General features: G+C 47.7%; 1 protein-coding gene across 3 annotated transcripts in view; it reads left to right on the top strand.

The window, feature by feature from the left end:
- Window positions 1-7,969: 7,969 nt before the first annotated feature.
- LOC118402503 (rho GTPase-activating protein 45-like) overlaps window positions 7,970-18,559 on the top strand; it is a 34,122-nt gene continuing 23,532 nt past the window's right edge. Inside the window, exons 1-10 of one of the 3 annotated variants that reach the window (XM_052476515.1) lie at window positions 7,970-8,268; window positions 8,945-9,347; window positions 12,603-12,770; window positions 12,891-12,975; window positions 13,091-13,163; window positions 13,395-13,473; window positions 13,713-13,847; window positions 14,426-14,487; window positions 14,595-14,699; window positions 15,212-15,292. In XM_052476515.1, coding sequence (XP_052332475.1) covers window positions 8,182-8,268; window positions 8,945-9,347; window positions 12,603-12,770; window positions 12,891-12,975; window positions 13,091-13,163; window positions 13,395-13,473; window positions 13,713-13,847; window positions 14,426-14,487; window positions 14,595-14,699; window positions 15,212-15,292 — 1,278 coding nt within the window. In that variant the 5' untranslated portion in view covers window positions 7,970-8,181. The remainder of the gene's footprint in view (window positions 8,269-8,944; window positions 9,348-12,602; window positions 12,771-12,890; window positions 12,976-13,090; window positions 13,164-13,394; window positions 13,474-13,712; window positions 13,848-14,425; window positions 14,488-14,594; window positions 14,700-15,211; window positions 15,293-18,559) is intronic. The other 2 variants (XM_052476516.1, XM_052476514.1) reach the window with 2 other exon arrangements.

The raw sequence follows: 18,559 nt of genomic DNA, 5'->3' as shown, positions 1-18,559 counted from the left end.
CCGGGGGCAAACTACCTGCCCTCCAGGACACCTACACCACCCGATGTCACAGGAAGGCCATAAAGATCATCAAGGACAACAACCACCCGAGCCACTGCCTGTTCACCCCGCTATCATCCAGAAGGCGAGGTCAGTACAGGTGCATCAGAGCAGGAACCGAGAGACTGAAAAACAGCTTCTATCTCAAGGCCATCAGACTGTTAAACAGCCACCATTAACATTGAGTGGCTGCTGCCAACACACTGACTCAACTCCAGCCACTTTAATAATGGAAAAATTGATGTAAAAAATGTATCATTAGCCACTTTAAACAATGCCACTTAATATAATGTTTACATACCCTACATTACTCATCTCATATGTATATACTGTACTCGATACCATCTACTGCATCTTGCCATCTTTATGTAATACATGTATCACTAGCCACTTTAAACAATGCCACTTTTATATGATTACATACCCTACTTTACTCATCTCATATGTATATACTGTACTCGATACCATCTACTGCATCTTGCTCATGCCATTCTGTACCATCACTCATTCATATATTTTTATGTACATATTCTTCATCCCATTACACTTGTGTGTATAAGGTAGTTGTTGTGAAATTGTTAGGTTAGATTACTCGTTGGTTATTACTGCATTGTCGGAACTAGAAGCACAAGCATTTCGCTACACTCGCAATAACATCTGCTAACCATGTGTATGTGACAAATAAAATTTGATTTGATTTGAAATAATCAAAGCTTGATGATGAGTTGGTTATACCTACATGTACGCTATGGTCACAAGATGCAGGCCTCCAACTGTCCCTAGAATTTATAAGCAAATAGCTGGAGGCAGTGCTTTCTCCTATAGAGCTCAATTTTTATGGACTGGTCTGCCTACCCATGTGAGAGACGCAGACTTGGTCTCAACCTTTAAGTCTTTATTGAAGACTCGTCTCTTCAGTAGGTCCTATGATTGAGTGCAGTCTGGCCCAGGAGTGTGAAGGTGAACGGAAAGGCACTGGAACAACGAACCGCCCTTGCTGTCTCTGCCTGGCAGGTTCCCCTCTCTCCACTGGGATACTCTGCCTCTAAATATATACAAGAGTCAATGTCTCACAATAAAACACATTCCCAATAACTACAGTCCCTTGTGAAAGTCATGCACATCCCTTGCATAGTCTTCACATTTTTGCTGCCTTAAATTAAAATCTAAATGGGTTACATTTGTTTTTTTCCTACAGATCTACACAACCAAATTATAGACCAAAAAAAAGATGATGTCTTGATTGCGTATTTCTTCTCACCCCAGAATTAATATTTGGTGGAAGCACCTTTGTCACGCCTACTCCTGCTCCATCTCTCCGGTGCTCAACCTCACCGGTCTACTAACCACCAGCTCTGGCAACTATGATTATGCACTCCTGCTCCGCATCATTATGCACACCTGCTCCCCATCATTATGCATTTACATTACATTTACATTTAAGTCATTTAGCAGACGCTCTTATCCAGAGCGACTTACAAATTGGTGCATACACCTTATGACATCCAGTGGAACAGCCACTTGCATCTAAATCTGAGAAGGATTACTTACCCTTACTTACCCTATCCTAGGTATTCCTTGAAGAGGTGGGGTTTCAGGTGTCTCCGGAAGGTGGTGATTGACTCCGCTGTCCTGGCGTCGTGAGGGAGTTTGTTCCACCATTGGGGGGCCAGAGCAGCGAACAGTTTTGACTGGGCTGAGCGGGAACTGTACTTCCTCAGTGGTAGGGAGGCGAGCAGGCCAGAGGTGGATGAACGAATGAATGAATTATGCACACCTGCTCATCATTATCTCTGCGCTTACTCCCCCTTTATTTAGCCCTCAATAGACATCTGCCATAGACGTGTGTACAGGTGGCAGGGAAGTCAGGTGCAGAAGAATCAAACTTAAACAACTTAAACAAGACAAAACAAATGGAAAATGAAAAATGGATCAATGATGGCTAGAAGACCGGTCACGTCGACCGCCGAGCACCGCCCGAACAAGGAGAGGCATCGACTTCGGCAGAAGTTGTGACAGTACTCCCGCCTGACGCGCGGCTCCAGCTGCACGTCGACACCGGCCTCGGGGACGACCCGGAGGACGAGGCGCAGGGAGATCCGGATGGAGACGGTGGAATTCTCGCAGCAGGGAAGGATCTAACACGTCCTCCACCGGAACCCAGCATCTCTCCTCCGGACCGTACCCCTCCCAGTCCACGAGGTACTGAAGGCCCCTCGCCCGACGTCTCGAATCCAGGATGGATCGAACGGAGTACGCCGGGCCCCCCTCGATGTCCAGAGGGGGTGGAGGAACCTCACGCACCTCAGCCTCCTGGAGCGGGCCAGCCACCACTGGCCTGATGAGAGACACATGGAACGAGGGGTTAATGCAGTAATTGGGGGAAGCTGTAACCTATAACATACCTCGTTCACTGTCCTCAGGACCTTAAATGGCCCCACAAACCGCGGACCCAGCTTCCGGCAGGGCAGGCGGAGGGGTAGGTTGATACCCTAATACACATTGAAAGGGAGAAAGGTTAGTGGAGGAGTGGCGGAGCAAGTTCTGGGCCATCTCTGCCCAGGGCACGAACGCCGCCCACTCCCCCAGCCGGTCTTGGCAATAAGACCTTAAAAACCTACCCAGATCCTGGTTAACTCTCTCCACCTGCCCATTACTCTTGGGGTGAAAACCTGAGGGAAGGCTGACGAGACCCCCAGACGTTCCATGAACGCCTTCCAGACCCTTGACGTGAACTGTGGACCCCGATCAGACACCCCATAGTGCCGGAAGACGTGTGTAAACAGAGCCTCCGCAGTTTGTAGGGCCGTAAGGAGACAGGGCAAATGGAGGAGACGACAGGACAGAAAAACGATACACAACGACCAGGACCGTGGCGTTACCCTGTGAAGGTGGAAGCTCGGTTAGGAAATCCACCGACAGGTGCGACCACGACCGTTGTGGAACGGGTAAGGGTTTTAACTTACCCCTGGGCAGGTGTCTCGGAGCCTTGCACTGGGCACACACTGAGCAGGAGGAAACATAAACCTCCACTTCCTTAGCTAAAGTGGGCTACCAGTACCTCCCATCAAGACAGCGCACCGTACGACCGATCCCAGGATGACCAGAGGAGGGTGACATGTATGCCCAATAGATCAGTCGGTTGCGGACAGCAGCCGGAACGTACAGACGCCCAGCTAGACACTGAGGGGGAGCGGGCTCTGCATGTGACGCTCGCTCAATGTCCGCGTCCAGCTGCCACACTACCAGCGCCACCAAATAAGAGGCTGGGAGTATGGAAGTGGGATCCATGGGCCGCTACTCTGTGTCATTCAGCCCGGGACAGTGCATCTGCCTTCACGTTCTGGGAGCCTGGTCTGTAAGAGAGGGTAAACACAAAACGGGTGAAGAACATGGCCCACCTTGCCTGACGAGGATTCAGTCTCCTCGCCTCCTCAACTAACATCAAGGCGGTGGCCCGTTCCTGTAGATTCATGCTCTACAACATCCGCAGAGTACGACCCTGCCTCACACAGGAAGCGGCGCAGGTCCTAATCCAGGCACTTGTCATCTCCCGTTTGGACTACTGCAACTCGCTGTTGGCTGGGCTCCCTGCCTGTGCCATTAAACCCCTACAACTCATCCAGAACGCCGCAGCCCGTCTGGTGTTCAACCTTCCCAAGTTCTCTCACGTCACCCCGCTCCTCCGCTCTCTCCACTGGCTTCCAGTTGAAGCTCGCATCCGCTACAAGACCATGGTGCTTGCCTACGGAGCTGTGAGGGGAACGGCACCTCAGTACCTCCAGGCTCTGATCAGGCCCTACACCCAAACAAGGGCACTGCGTTCATCCACCTCTGGCCTGCTCGCCTCCCTACCACTGAGGAAGTACAGTTCCCGCTCAGCCCAGTCAAAACTGTTCACTGCTCTGGCCCCCAATGGTGGAACAAACTCCCTCACGACGCCAGGACAGCGGAGTCAATCACCACCTTCCGGAGACTCCTGAAACCCCACCTCTTTAAGGAATACCTAGGATAGGATAAGTAATCCTTCTCACCCCCCCACCCCCCTTTAAGATTTAGATGCACTATTGTAAAGTGACTATTCTACTGGATGTCATAAGGTGAATGCACCAATTTGTAAGTCGCTCTGGATAAGAGCGTCTGCTAAATGACTTAAATGTAAATGTACTCCAGATTGCGATGGTCAGTCCAGATGAGAAAATGGTGTTTAGCCCCCTCAAGCCAATGTCTCCACGCCTTCAAAGCCTTGACGACAGCCAACAGCCCCCGGTCCCCCACATCAGAGTTTCGCTCCACCGGGCTGAGCTTCTTCAAAAAGAAGGCACAGGTGCGGGGCTTCAGTGTTGTACCCGAGCGCTGAGAGAGCACAGCTCCTATCCCAGCCTCGGATGCGTCCACCTCCACTATGAACGGCAAAGAGAGATCCGGATGAGCCAACACAGGAGCCGAGGTAAACAGAGCCTTCAGGTGCCTAAAAGCCCTGTTCGCCTCAGCTGACCACTGCAAGCGCACCCCTTTAGCAGTGAGGTAATGGGAGCAGCTACTTGACCAAAACCCTGGATAAACCTCTGGTAGTAGATGGCAAACCCCAAGAATCGCTGCACCTCCTTCACCGTGGTGGGAGTCGGTCAATTACGCATGGCTGCAATGCGGTCACTCTCCATCTCCACTTCGGACGTGGAAATACTATGCCCCAGGAAGGAGACGGACTGTTGAAAGAACAGGTATTTCTCAGCCTTGACGTACAGGCGACCAAGCACATTGCGCACCATTGACACATGCTCGGCGCGTGTAGCGGAGTATATCAGAATGTCATCGATATACACCACTTCACCCTGCCCGTGCAGGTCTCTGAAAATCTCATCTACAAAGGATTGGAAGAATGATGGAGCATTGTTCAACCCATAGGGCATGAAGAGGTACTCATAATGCCCTGAGGTGGTACTAAATGCCGTCTTCCACTCATCTCCCTTCCGGATACGCACCAGGTTGTACGCACTCCTGAGATCCAATTTAGTGAAGTAGCGCGCCCCGTGCATTGACTCAAACGACGTAGCGGGTAACTGTACCGCACCTTGATTTGATTGAGACCTCGATAATCAATGCACAGGCGCAAACCTCCATCTTTCTTCTTCACAAAAAAAAACTTGTGGAGACAGGTGAAGTGGAGGACCGAATGTACCCCTGACGCAGGGATTCGGAGACATGTCTCCATAGCCACCATCTTCGCTTGCAACAGGTGATACACGTGACTCCTGGGAAGTGCAGCGTCTACCAGGAGATTTATCGCACAATCCTGCCTGCTGCCTCAATTCCCAGAGGAACCAACCCCGGCACTGACCAGCAGTGTGACCTCTGCGACCACATATGGTGCACGAGCTGGAACCCCCTCCGGTCTCCCTGCGCACCGTCCCTCCCAGCTCCATGTGTATCGGAGAAGGGGTGCGGGAGGATGGAACAACCAGACCCCGATCTGGACGTCCGCGAGTAGCCAGCAGGTTGTCCAGTCGGATGGACAGGTCCACGAGCTGGTCGAATGTGAGGGTGGTGTCTCTACAGGCCAGCTCCCGACAAACGTCCTCGAGTAGACTACAGCGGTAATGGACGATCAGGGCCCTGTTGCTCCATCCAGCGCCGGCAGCCAGGGTCCTAAACTCCAGAGCAAACTCCTGGGTGCTCCTCGTCTCCTGCCTCATATGGTAGAGGCGCTCACCCGCCGCTCTGCCCTCGGGTGGGTGGTCGAATACTGCCCGGAAACGGCGGGTGAACTTCTCAATATGGTCCAACGCCGCATCCTCTTCTCCACACACAGCACTGGCCCACTCCAGGACTTTCCCGGTGAGGCACGAGACGAGGGCGAAACTCTTCTCACGGTCTGATGGAGCTGGGTGGACCGTGGCAAGGTAAAGGCTTAGTTGGAGGAGGAAACTCTGGCAGTTGGCAGCACCGCCGTCGTACCCCTGTGGCATGGATAGACGGATCCCACTGGGTTCAGGCGGGAAAGGGGCGCTCAGGATAGACCCCGGTTGTGCTGGTGGAGGCGCTGGAAAAACTGTTTTCTCCCAGAGGTCCATATTCTGGACAACGCGATCCATGGCGGCAATCAGATGGTAAATGTTCTCCGTATGTTCATGGACGCGCTCCTCCATCTCCATGGCCGGGGTACCTTCTCCTGCTGACTTCATATATTTGGTCAGAGATTCTGTCATAGACGTGTGTACAGGTGGCAGGGAAGTCAGGCTCAGGAGAATCGAACTTGGTAAAATGGAGTAGTTTAATAACTTAAAAACAGCTCCAAAACCATGACAATAATGAAAACAAAGTGGGTACGAGGACCCGTCGCGCACTAATACAAACATCACGATAAATGAACAACAAACAATCTCTGACAAGGACATGAGGGGAAACAGAGGGTTAAATACACAACAGGTAATGAATGGGATTGGAATCAGGTGTGTAGGAAGACAAGACAAAACCAATGGAAAATAGATCAATGATGGCAAGAAGACCAGTGACGTCGACCGCCGAGCACCGCCCGAACAAGGAGAGGCATCGACTTCGGCAAAAGTCGTGACAACATCAGTCATTAGATAGCATTGTTTTCTCTCACGTTCTGTGCACTTCTCATGTCTGTTCATCTGCATCTATTCATTATTAAACTTACCTTCTGCACCTTATTCCTGACTCCCGGCATATTACGTTACAACATTTGGCAGCCATTACAGATTCTACCAATTTATCCATTGTTTTTGTTAAAATTGGTCAAGCTCTGTAAATTAAGTTGGGAATAACTGATGGACCACAATATTCAAACCTTGTTTCTGATCAGTCAGGACTGAGACTGTACCACTCAGGAACACTCAACACCTATTGGAAAGCCATTTTTGTGTCTTTGGCATCCATTCTTTTGTAAATGTCCAGATGAAAAATAAAACTTTATCCCAGGGTTAGGTTTTCAGAAGACTGTGTCAGGTTTTCCTCAAACGTTTTGAAATTGGTCCTTTCATATTTCTTTTGATCCTTACAAACTCCCAGTTCCTGTTGGTGACAAGCATACCCATAACATGATGATAATCTCGCGCTCTCATTGAGGTGCATGGACTGAGTCTGAGATTAGAGTGTCATAAAATAGACCGATAATTTAATGAGATTAATTTAACGAAGTGCAGTAGGCACACACGGAAGTTCCATTCACTGGGTTTAGTTCCATTTGGCTTCCAATGCTCAAACACTTGAGATACTGTATAATACTGTCTTCTACATTTGCCAACATTTCAATGTGTTAATAGGGATTCCATGCATTCACTATGTCCCTCCCTCACTATGTCACTCCTGTATTCAAATTAAACTAAAGTTTATGAGAATCATTGTCAAAATGTCAAGGCCTATGTGTGGTATAAACCATCATTATATTAAGCAATAAGGCCAGAGGAGGTGTGGTATATGGCCAATATACCATGGCTAAGGGATGTTCTTATGCCCAACGCAGCACAGAGTGCCTGGATACAGCCCTTAGCTGTGGTATATTGGCCATATACCACAAACCATACCACAAACCCCTGAGGTAGCTTTTGATAAACTGGTTACAAATATAATTAGAACAGTAAAAATACATGTTTTGTCATACCGTGGTATACGGTATCATATACCACGGCTTTCAGCTAATCAGCATTCAGGGCTCGAACCACCCAGTTTATAATAGCAAATAAACCGTTTATTACAAAAAGCTGTAACCATATCATGATGAAACATTACTTCGTACATGATCTAATATGGTTAATGTGCAGTTGTGGGTCTAGTTATGAAACCAATCAAATAGGTATTTTGATTAGTTGGCACAAGCACCAAAATTGGACACAATAGCCATTGTTGGCACCATCTTTGTGAGAAATCATTAAATATTTACCCCTGCAGGTGTCAGTATGGCCATGCAGTTCAGTGGTCTACGGGCGTAGTGTGGACTGACCCCATCTACTAGCTACATCCAGGAAGAAAGATAACCGTACAACCAAAGAGTTCGATACAGCCAGCCAAGCAATCAATCCAGGCAGCACAAGGGAATTTGTGGAAGCGACGTTTGGAGCAGACTTCAATCTCAATGGAGTAACATCTATATTAAAATAGATAGGATGCTATTTGAAAATGTTCTATAGAAAGAAAAAGGAATTAAATAAAACTTCAGTTTCAAAGAAGAATCTTGGGGGAAACTTTGGGTCACATAACTCAACAGTAAGTAACGTTAACTCGCTAGCTAAACTAGCCTAGCTTTATGAAGACTATTTGCATCTCAGTCCTGGATAGTTTTCTGAGTTTGCGCGTTTGAATAATTTCGTAATTTATATCACTGCTTGTAAAGCCCCGCGAGTATATACATAATTTAGCTACTAGCTAAATATACTTGAAGTTGCATCAGGCATTGGTAGTGTAGGATAAGATAGAACGAATGTCCCTGAGGGGGAAACTGTCTTACGTTACATGTGTATTGCTTGCTAATGCCAACTTTAAGGGATTTATGTTTTGCAATGCCGCCAGGTGTGGGCGTGGCTTCCAGTCTGACACACCTGTCACCTGGCAATGATAAGTCAACTTGTCAATGTTTGGGAATTTTCCAGTGTTGGTCATCCTCATTGAATCATCTTTCTCTTTCTGTGTTTTTTCCATATGCTTTTGCATTGTGACTCATGGCCTTTCAAATTATTTTAGAGGCGCAGGTTTCTCAACAACAGTTGTCTTCATCATCAGCATCATCATCCTCTAGTCGTAACATCTGTGTCATCACTCATCACCACCATTCTTATTATTCCCCATCTCTTTCCTCTCCTTTCTCTCTTTCTACCTACCCGGCTCTCACTCTCCCATTCCACACCCTACCTCTCCCTTGTCCTCTGGTGTGTCTCAACACCAGCTATCTGTCCTCCAGGAACAACCCACTAGAGATGGTGGCTTGGATGTCACCCCCCCTTTCCCTGCATCCCTCCAGGACCCCCAGGCTCCTCCCTGCCCCACTACCACCTGTCTGCTGCACCCCAGGCTGGCCACGGCCACCAACCCTCCCCCTGTCCTTGGAGCCTGCCTTAGACGGCCCACAGCCCTGAGTCGACATGCCAGTGCGGCTGGCTTCCCCCTACAGGCGGCTGGAGCCTGGGCCTTCAGTAAGACCCAGGGGAAAGGAGCGAGCCTTGCCTCCAGCCCCACCACAGAGGCCTCGGAGGTGGGCATCGAAGTGGAGGACATCCCCTCTTTGCTCCGGGACGTGGCTTGCTTCGCTGAGGCTGTGGAGAAACTGAAAGAAATGGTGCTGGGGGAAGGTGAGAGAGGCATTATAATTGCCAGGAGTTTTTGATCAGTAAAAATTCTTATTTTTAGCCTATCACTAGAGTTCAGAGTTTTCTTACTCACATCATATGGAAAGGAAAAAACCCTGGCCCTTAGTTATGTTGTAACATTGTGTGTGTGTCCCAGCCAGGGTGTGTGTGTGTGTGTGTGTGTGTGTATGCCTTGCGAAACTGAGGAAGGAAGAGGGAGTATGTCACACAAGGTACGCAGCACTATAGTATTTGTCTGGTGTGTAAACACAGCTCACAGGCTTTCCTATAACCCAGAACCCTTACATTACAAGGACTAGGGGTCGATTTGGAATTTAGCAAGCTGGGTCGTTCCACCTATTCGGTGCCTTTTCAGATGTGTAACTTGGTGATTTTTTAAAAGATTTCACCTAATTCTAAAATTCTGTCATAAAGACCACATGTTCAACTTAATAACAATAAAAATCCCATCTCAAAAAAGTACTATAGTAAGTGCCTATTAAGTTCCAAATAAAGTAACAGGGTTCACGATTTCACCTTAAATCAGCCATAAATCTCCATGTGACAGAGAAAATAGAAGCTTGTTGTGTACAACAGGGAGGGGCAATTGAATGCAAGCTTAAAACATTTCTAGCCTGTCTATCTATGGCTAACATGGTTGACCTGTTGTGCTCGACCCGCTCAGTTTTCCACCACAAAACACCAGAAAATTACCCAAAATAGTCAAACCAGCTCATCTGCTTTTATACTACACTTTGACTATTAGATGTTCAATGTTTATTTTTGAAAACATTATTTAAAAAGGAATAGTTTCACCAAATTAAAATGAGAGTTCAGTTCACGTAACAGGGTTGACCTTAAAATGAGGGACGTTTTCCCATTAATCACAATAATAATCTTCAGAAATGCCTTTGTCAAAGCAACAAAATACCTAGGGATTTACAATGATGGTGAAAACATGGAGACATTTTGTGGATAAGTGGTATAAATATTCCTGGAAGTTACAGAGAGTCAAAGAGGGACAAAATGCAGAATTCTGGCACTTTAGCAGGTCTTTATTCCAGTGGAGGCTGGTGAGAAGAGGACCGCTCATAGTAATGGCTGGAATAGAGTGTAATGGCCGGAGTGAATGAAATTGGTATCAAACAGATGAAAACCATGTCTTTGATATCATTCCATTCACTCTATTCTGGCCATTATTATGAGCCTCCCCTCAGCAGCCATCCTCCACTGCTTTATTCATATAAAAATGGTATTTATTAATTTCTCCATGTGGTCTATATTAAAGGGCACTTCATTGAATATAACAGGCTTTTGACATTCAATATTGGTGCACAATTTCTACTTAAAAATATCAAAGGGATGCAAAAGAGCCCTCATTTCTTGGAACGAACCCGCTAAGCCATGTCAGAGTGACTTCACTTCCTGTCCAGGCAGCTATTTTCATCGCAACTTCCTGTTCTCAGTCTCCAAGTAGGGTGAGGAGATAAGGGAGAAAGAGAGAGAATGAAGGGAGGAGAGAGAGAGACTTTTCTTAGTGGGTACGTGTGTTATTACAATATGACAACAGAGGTAGGAGTGTTAAAATCAACCACAGAACAAGAGCCAACTGATGGTACACTCACAAAGAGTTGGGCTCCTAAATAATTAGGGGTCTAAGCAGTAGTACACAGTACATTTTTCTTAAACATTGGCGTTTCAGCCCCAAACTGCATTTTGACTACATTTTAAAGTTGGTTCACGTGCTGTCTGTGTCCACCACCACTTCCTACATCAAGAGTGGTAGTGTGACAGACAACAGCACTACAGTTCCTGGTTTTCACACTTTAGTCGTCCAAGGCCCAACTGAAAAACAACACACACAAAAGGAGAAGTATAACAGTAGCTGTGTTTCAATGACGGCTACTGGTGCTGGTTCTCTTTTTTTCCCAGTAAACAGTGCTTCATTACATGGCCTCTTGCTTGATTCATTATATGTGTGTTTATACTGCCTGTTTATGTACTATTATGAACTGGGTGGTTCGAGCCCTGAATGCTGATTGGCTGACAGCCGTGGTATATCAGACCGTATACCACGGGTATGACAAACATTTATTTTTACTGCTCTAATTAAATTGGTAACCAGTTTATAATAGCAATACCGCACCTCGGGAGAATGACCACATGGAGACAGTAATACATCTGATTTTTTATATGAATAAAGCAGTGGCCAATATACCACGGCTAAGGGCTGTTTCCAGGCACCCCCTGCGATGTGTCGTGCTTAAGAACAGCCCTTAGCTGGGGTATATTGGCCATATACCACACTCCCTAGTGCCTTATTGCTTAAATAACCTACATTTTCTATAACATATTGTTCTTTTGTGTGTGTGTGTGTGTGTGTGTGTGTGTGTGTGTGTGTGTGTGTGTGTGTGTGTGTGTGTGTGTGTGTGTGTGTGTGTGTGTGTGTGTGTGTGTGTGTGTGTGTGTGTGTGTCACGGTTGGGGTGAATTCGAATTTGCCTCAACCTACAGGAAGCAAAATTTTAATTGAATGAAGTAGAATTTAATTCAAACCAATTCAACTAAGAAGTGAAACATGAAAGTTTCATTCATTTGACAAATCTTTTATTGTAAGCATATGCCATTTATTAATGTAATGAATACACATATTCCCGAGTGGTGCAGCGGTCTAAGGCACTGCATCTCAGTGCAAGAGGGGTCACTACAGACACCCTGGTTTCGAATCCAGGCTATATCACAACCGGCTGTGATTGGAAGCCCCATAGGGTAGTGCACAATAGGCCCAGCATTGTCCGGGTTTGGCTGGTGTAGGCCGTCATTGTAAGTAAGAATTTGTTCTTAATTGACTTGCCTAGTTAAATTTAAAAAATCAATTTAAATATTAGTTTGATTATAATTTAGATGTAAAACATTACTTTTCTTTGTCATGATATGTTAGATTGTTCCCTTCCATACTGCCGTGTTTGATCTAATGCATTCTGGGAAATGTTTGTTCTGATATTTAACAAAAAATTGAATTCAATACAAATTCTGCGGTGTGTACGTGTGTGAGCATATAATCCAAGGTTATTATGGTACATTTTTAAAGTTGTGTTTTAAAGTTGAACCTTATCACTCGCATGGTTGCCTCACTGCACTGATGTTACAATTATGAATATCACCTCAAATTAGGAATTTTTCATTCTTATTTCTTTATGTTTAGTTTCAGTTTTAGTTCTAGACAAATAAATAACATAGCTGTCTGTCACTGTCTCAGACAGGCAGATAGATAACCTCTCAGACAGGCAGCTGGACCGTCGTGACCTGGCCCAGGAGTGTTTGGGAGAGGTGTTGCGTGTGTTGAGGCAGGTGATCGGTGCCTACCCCCTCCTCAACACTGTAGAGACCCTCACTGCTGCTGGAACACTAATCTCCAAGGTCAAAGGTCAGAGCTCTACTGTTAGAACTGGACACCTGTTGGAATGTGTGTGGATCAAGGTGTGGGTGGTGTGTGTACTGAGAGTGTTCTGAGATCAAATGTGTGTATTTGATTTGATGTGTCCAGGGTTTAGTTACAAGGACAGCAGTGACATGGGTAAGCAGGACTTTGAGAAAGCCATCGAGACCATGGCTGTGGCTTTCAGTAGCAGGTAAGTGTGTGTGTGTGTGTTTTGCTTTACTATCCCTAGGATCTACATTGATAAGGTTTTTCCCATTCTCCCCCTCTCTCCCTATTTTACACCCCTTTCCCCCTCTCCCCCTCAGTGTGTCGGAACTTCTGATGGGAGAAGTGGACAGCAGCACCCTCCTGTCTCTACCGCTAACAGAGAGGAGCAGGGTGAGTGTGTGTGTGTGTGTGTGTGTGTGTGTGTGTGTGTGTGTGTGTGTGTGTGTGTGTGTGTGTGTGTGTGTGTGTGTGTGTGTGTGTGTGTGTGTGTGTGTGTGTGTGTGTGTGTGTGTGTGTGTGTGTGTGTGTGTGTAAAAAACAAACAATGTTTTCTTTAATCGTAAAGGATGGCTCAGTCTAAGCATTTGTGTGACCTCAGAGATGGTGTGTGTGTGTGTGCAGTCTATGGAGAACCTGTATGACTTAGACTCGGCCCAGGCCAAAGACTGTCAAGGGAGGAGTGACCAGCAGGACTGCTGCAGTAAGTACAAAATGACATGTTGTCCTCGATGTCTAAGCATTTTGTTTCCCTTTCCAATCATGTCATACTCATACATTCTCATGTGTGTGTGTGTGTGTGTGTGTGTGTGTGTGTGTGTGTGTGTGTGTGTGTGTGTGTGTGTGTGTGTGTGTGTGTGTGTGTGTGTGTGTGTGTGTGTGTGTGTGTGTGTGTGTGTGTGTGTGTGTGTGTGTGTGTGTGTGTGTGTGTGTGTGTGTCAGTGCTGAGTGGAGAGCAGGTTGACCTCCTACTGCAGTGCAGTGAGGGAGGAGTGGACTCCGCTCTCTCCTATGCCAAGGCTGTGTCCAGATATCTGAAGGACGTTATCAGCTATGTGGAGAAAAGGACTGCTCTGGGTGGGTTGATCACTTTGACTCATCTAATTATTCTGTCTCTTTTCCTCTTCTATCTGTGTCCATCAGAAGTTGTTCTCGGCCTCTTAGGGCTTCAACTACATTACATACACATGTCCAGTATCTAGGGGCAGAAATGGAACTGGGCCAAACCTTTTGTTGTCTATTTCAATTTCTGCTAACAAGGCAGTGGGTGTGTGTAAGTAGTGTGTGAGTTTCTGCTAACAAGGCAGTGGGTGTGTGTAAGTAGTGTGTGAGTTTCTGCTAACAAGGCAGTGGGTGTGTGTATGTAGTGTGTGAGTTTCTGCTAACAAGGCAGTGGGTGTGTGTAAGTAGTGTGTGAGTTTCTGCTAACAAGGCAGTGGGTGTGTGTAAGTAGTGTGTGAGTTTCTGCTAACAAGGCAGTGGGTGTGTGTAAGTAGTGTGTGAGTTTCTGCTAACAAGGCAGTGGGTGTGTGTAAGTAGTGTGTGAGTTTCTGCTAACAAGGCAGTGGGTGTGTGTAAGTAGTGTGTGAGTTTCTGCTAACAAGGCAGTGTGTGTGTGTAAGTAGTGTGTGAGTTTCTGTGTCTGTGTTTTCCAGAGATGGAGTTTGCCAAGGGTCTGCAGAGGCTGTGTCAGTCCTGTAAGCAGAGCATTGCACAGGTAATAGGAGAACACACACAAATAAACACACACACACGGACATACGTGCACATAAACACACACAAATCTCTCTCCTCTCCCTCCCTCTCTCTCTCTCTCTCTCTCAGCCCCAGATGCCATTCTTCTCCATCTACTCTCTGGCTCTGGAGCAGGACTTGGAGCAGAGTGTGGGTGTGCAGCAAACCACTGGCTCCATACACACTGTTCTACAGGTAGATACAGTATCTCACACACACACACACACACACACACACACACACACACACACACACACACACACACACACACACACACACACACACACACACACACACACACACACACACACACACACACACACACACACACACACCAGCAGGTTGGTGGCACCTTAATTGGGGAGGACAGTTGTGTTAATGACTGGAGTGGAATCATTGAAATGGTATCAAATACATTAAAACACATTGTTTCCAGGTGTTTGATGCCTTTCCATTTGTTCCATTCCAGACAGTATTATGTCCTCCCTCAGCAGCCTGTCACACACACACACACACACACACACACACACACACACACACACACACACACACACACACACACACACACACACACACACACACACACACACACACACACACACACACACACACACACACACACACACACACACACACACACACACACACACCTACAATGATTATTACAAGTGAAATAATGTCTCTGTCTCAACCCCTCTCTGGCCCAGCCTCTGATGCAGTGTAAACAGGAGCATGAGAGGAGACGCAGAGAGCTCGGAGAGCAGTGGCAGAGGGCCCAGAGGAAACTGGTAAAGTCACTGCTATGTCTTGTCCATGTTGCTTTGACAGGTTAATGCTGCGTACGTGTTATCATGTCTCACTCTTATGTCATGTATGAGAAAGACATTGATATTCCATATTTCAGTGAGAGTAGATGGTTTACCAATCGCTCTGTCAAAAGTTAAAAGCCTCAGTGTCAGTCCAGATTGCTCCCTCTATTTCGAACCACACATAAAAACCATCACCAGGATGGCATCACCTCTGCAATATCTCCAGGCTCCGCCCCTCGCTATCACACTCCAGCAAGGAAACTCTCATCCATGCCCTGGTCACTTCCCGTTTGGACTATTGTAACACTCTCCTCACTGGTATCCCCACCAAACTCACCAACAGACTTCAACTGGTCCAGAACTCTGCTGCCAGAATCCTCACCAGCACCAGATCAACTGAACACCACACCAATCCTCATCAATCTACACTGGCTCCCTGTGCAATCCTTTATTAACTTAAAGACAGGCCTCCTCACCTACAAAGCCCTCCACAACCTGGCACCCACCTACCTCTCTAACCTTCTCTCAGTCTATGCCTCTTCACGCTCCCTCCGCTCCTCCTCTACTGGTCTCCTTGTCACCCCTTCATTCCACCTCTCCACCATGGATGCCCGGGCCTTCAGCTGCTGGAATGAGACCCCCCCACATACAACATGCAGATACAATAATCTCATTCAAAAACCTCCTTAAAACACACCTCTTCAAGGATGCCTATAACCTATAGCCTGTGTTCTATGATTCTCTGTCCTACGCTCCATTCTGTGCATTCTCACTATACCTATGTATCCCTATGTGTCCCCCCCAACCCACACCTTTACCCTAAACCCTTACCCTAAACTCTTACCCTAAACCCTTACCCTAAACTCTTACCCTAAACCCTTACCCTAAACCCTTACCCTAAACCAGGTCTGTATCTTATTTCCAACCGTACCCCCTTTACCCTTACCTAAACCAGGTCCGTATGCTATTTCCAACCCTACCCCCTAAACCCTTACCTAAACCAGGTTCATATCCTCTACCCAACCCAACCCAACCCTACCCCCTAAACCCTTACCTAAACCAGGTTCGTATCCTCTACCCAACCCAACCCACCCCCTACCCCCTAAACCCTTACCTAAACCAGGTTCATATCCTCTACCCAACCCTACCCTCTAAACTCTTACCCAAACCAGGTTCATATCCTCTACCCAACCCTACCCTCTAAACTTACATTTACATTTGAGTCATTTAGCAGACGCTCTTATCCAGAGCGACTTACAAATTGGTGCATTCACCTTATGACATCCAGTGGAACAGCCACTTTACAATAGTGCATCTAAATCTTTTAGGGGGGGGGGGTGAGAAGGATTACTTATCCTATCCTAGGTATTCCTTAAAGAGGTGGGGTTTCAGGTGTCTCCGGAAGGTGGTGATTGACTCCGCTGTCCTGGCGTCGTGAGGGAGTTTGTTCCACCATTGGGGGCCAGAGCAGCGAACAGTTTTGACTGGGCTGAGCGGGAACTGTACTTCCTCAGTGGTAGGGAGGCGAGCAGGCCAGAGGTGGATGAACGCAGTGCCCTTGTTTGGGTGTAGGGCCTGATCAGAGCCTGGAGGTACTGAGGTGCCGTTCCCCTCACAGCTCCGTAGGCAAGCACCATGGTCTTGTAGCGGATGTGAGCTTCAACTGGAAGCCAGTGGAGAGAGCGGAGGAGCGGGGTGACGTGAGAGAACTTGGGAAGGTTGAACACCAGACGGGCTGCGGCGTTCTGGATGAGTTGTAGGGGTTTAATGGCACAGGCAGGGAGCCCAGCCAACAGCGAGTTGCAGTAGTCCAGACGGGAGATGACAAGTGCCTGGATTAGGACCTGCGCCGCTTCCTGTGTGAGGCAGGGTCGTACTCTGCGGATGTTGTAGAGCATGAACCTACAGGAACGGGCCACCGCCTTGATGTTAGTTGAGAACGACAGGGTGTTGTCCAGGATCACGCCAAGGTTCTTAGCGCTCTGGGAGGAGGACACAATGGAGTTGTCAACCGTGATGGCGAGATCATGGAACGGGCAGTCCTTCCCCGGGAGGAAGAACAGCTCCGTCTTGCCGAGGTTCAGCTTGAGGTGGTGATCCGTCATCCACACTGATATGTCTGCCAGACATGCAGAGATGCGATTCGCCACCTGGTCATCAGAAGGGGAAAGGAGAAGATTAATTGTGTGTCGTCTGCATAGCAATGATAGGAGAGACCATGTGAGGTTATGACAGAGCCAAGTGACTTGGTGTATAGCGAGAATAGGAGAGGGCCTAGAACAGAGCCCTGGGGGACACCAGTGGTGAGAGCGCGTGGTGAGGAGACAGATGGTAGGAGCGACCTGTCAGGTAGGACGCAATCCAAGCGTGGGCCGCGCCGGAGATGCCCAACTCGGAGAGGGTGGAGAGGAGGATCTGATGGTTCACAGTATCGAAGGCAGCCGATATGTCTAGAAGGATGAGAGCAGAGGAGAGAGAGTTAGCTTTAGCAGTGCGGAGCGCCTCCGTGATGCAGAGAAGAGCAGTCTCAGTTGAATGACTAGTCTTGAAACCTGACTGATTTGCATCAAGAAGGTCATTCTGAGAGAGATAGCGGTAGAGCTGGCCAAGGACGGCACGTTCAAGAGTTTTGGAGAGAAAAGAAAGAAGGGATACTGGTCTGTAGTTGTTGACATCGGAGGGATTGAGTGTAGGTTTTTTCAGAAGGGGTGCAACTCTCGCTCTCTTGAGGACGGAAGGGACGTAGCCAGCGGTCAGGGATGAGTTGATGAGCGAGGTGAGGTAAGGGAGAAGGTCTCCGGAAATGGTCTGGAGAAGAGAGGAGGGGATAGGGTCAAGCGGGCAGGTTGTTGGGCGGCCGGCCGTCACAAGACACGAGATTTCATCTGGAGAGAGAGGGGAGAAAGAGGTCAGAGCACAGGGTAGGGCAGTGTGAGCAGAACCAGCGGTGTCGTTTGACTTAGCAAACGAGGATCGGATGTCGTCGACCTTCTTTTCAAAATGGTTGAAGAAGTCATCTGCAGAGAGGGAGGAGGGGGGAGGAGGATTCAGGAGGGAGGAGAAGGTGGCAAAGAGCTTCCTAGGGTTAGAGGCAGATGCTTGGAATTTAGAGTGGTAGAAAGTGGCTTTAGCAGCAGAGACAGAGGAGGAAAATGTAGAGAGGAGGGAGTGAAAGGATGCCAGGTCCGCAGGGAGGCGAGTTTTCCTCCATTTCCGCTCGGCTGCCCGGAGCCCTGTTCTGTGAGC

The sequence above is a fragment of the Oncorhynchus keta genome, chromosome 23 (assembly GCF_023373465.1).
Source record: "Oncorhynchus keta strain PuntledgeMale-10-30-2019 chromosome 23, Oket_V2, whole genome shotgun sequence".
NCBI lineage: Eukaryota > Metazoa > Chordata > Actinopteri > Salmoniformes > Salmonidae > Oncorhynchus > Oncorhynchus keta.
This window is presented reverse-complemented; position numbering and strand designations above follow the sequence as displayed.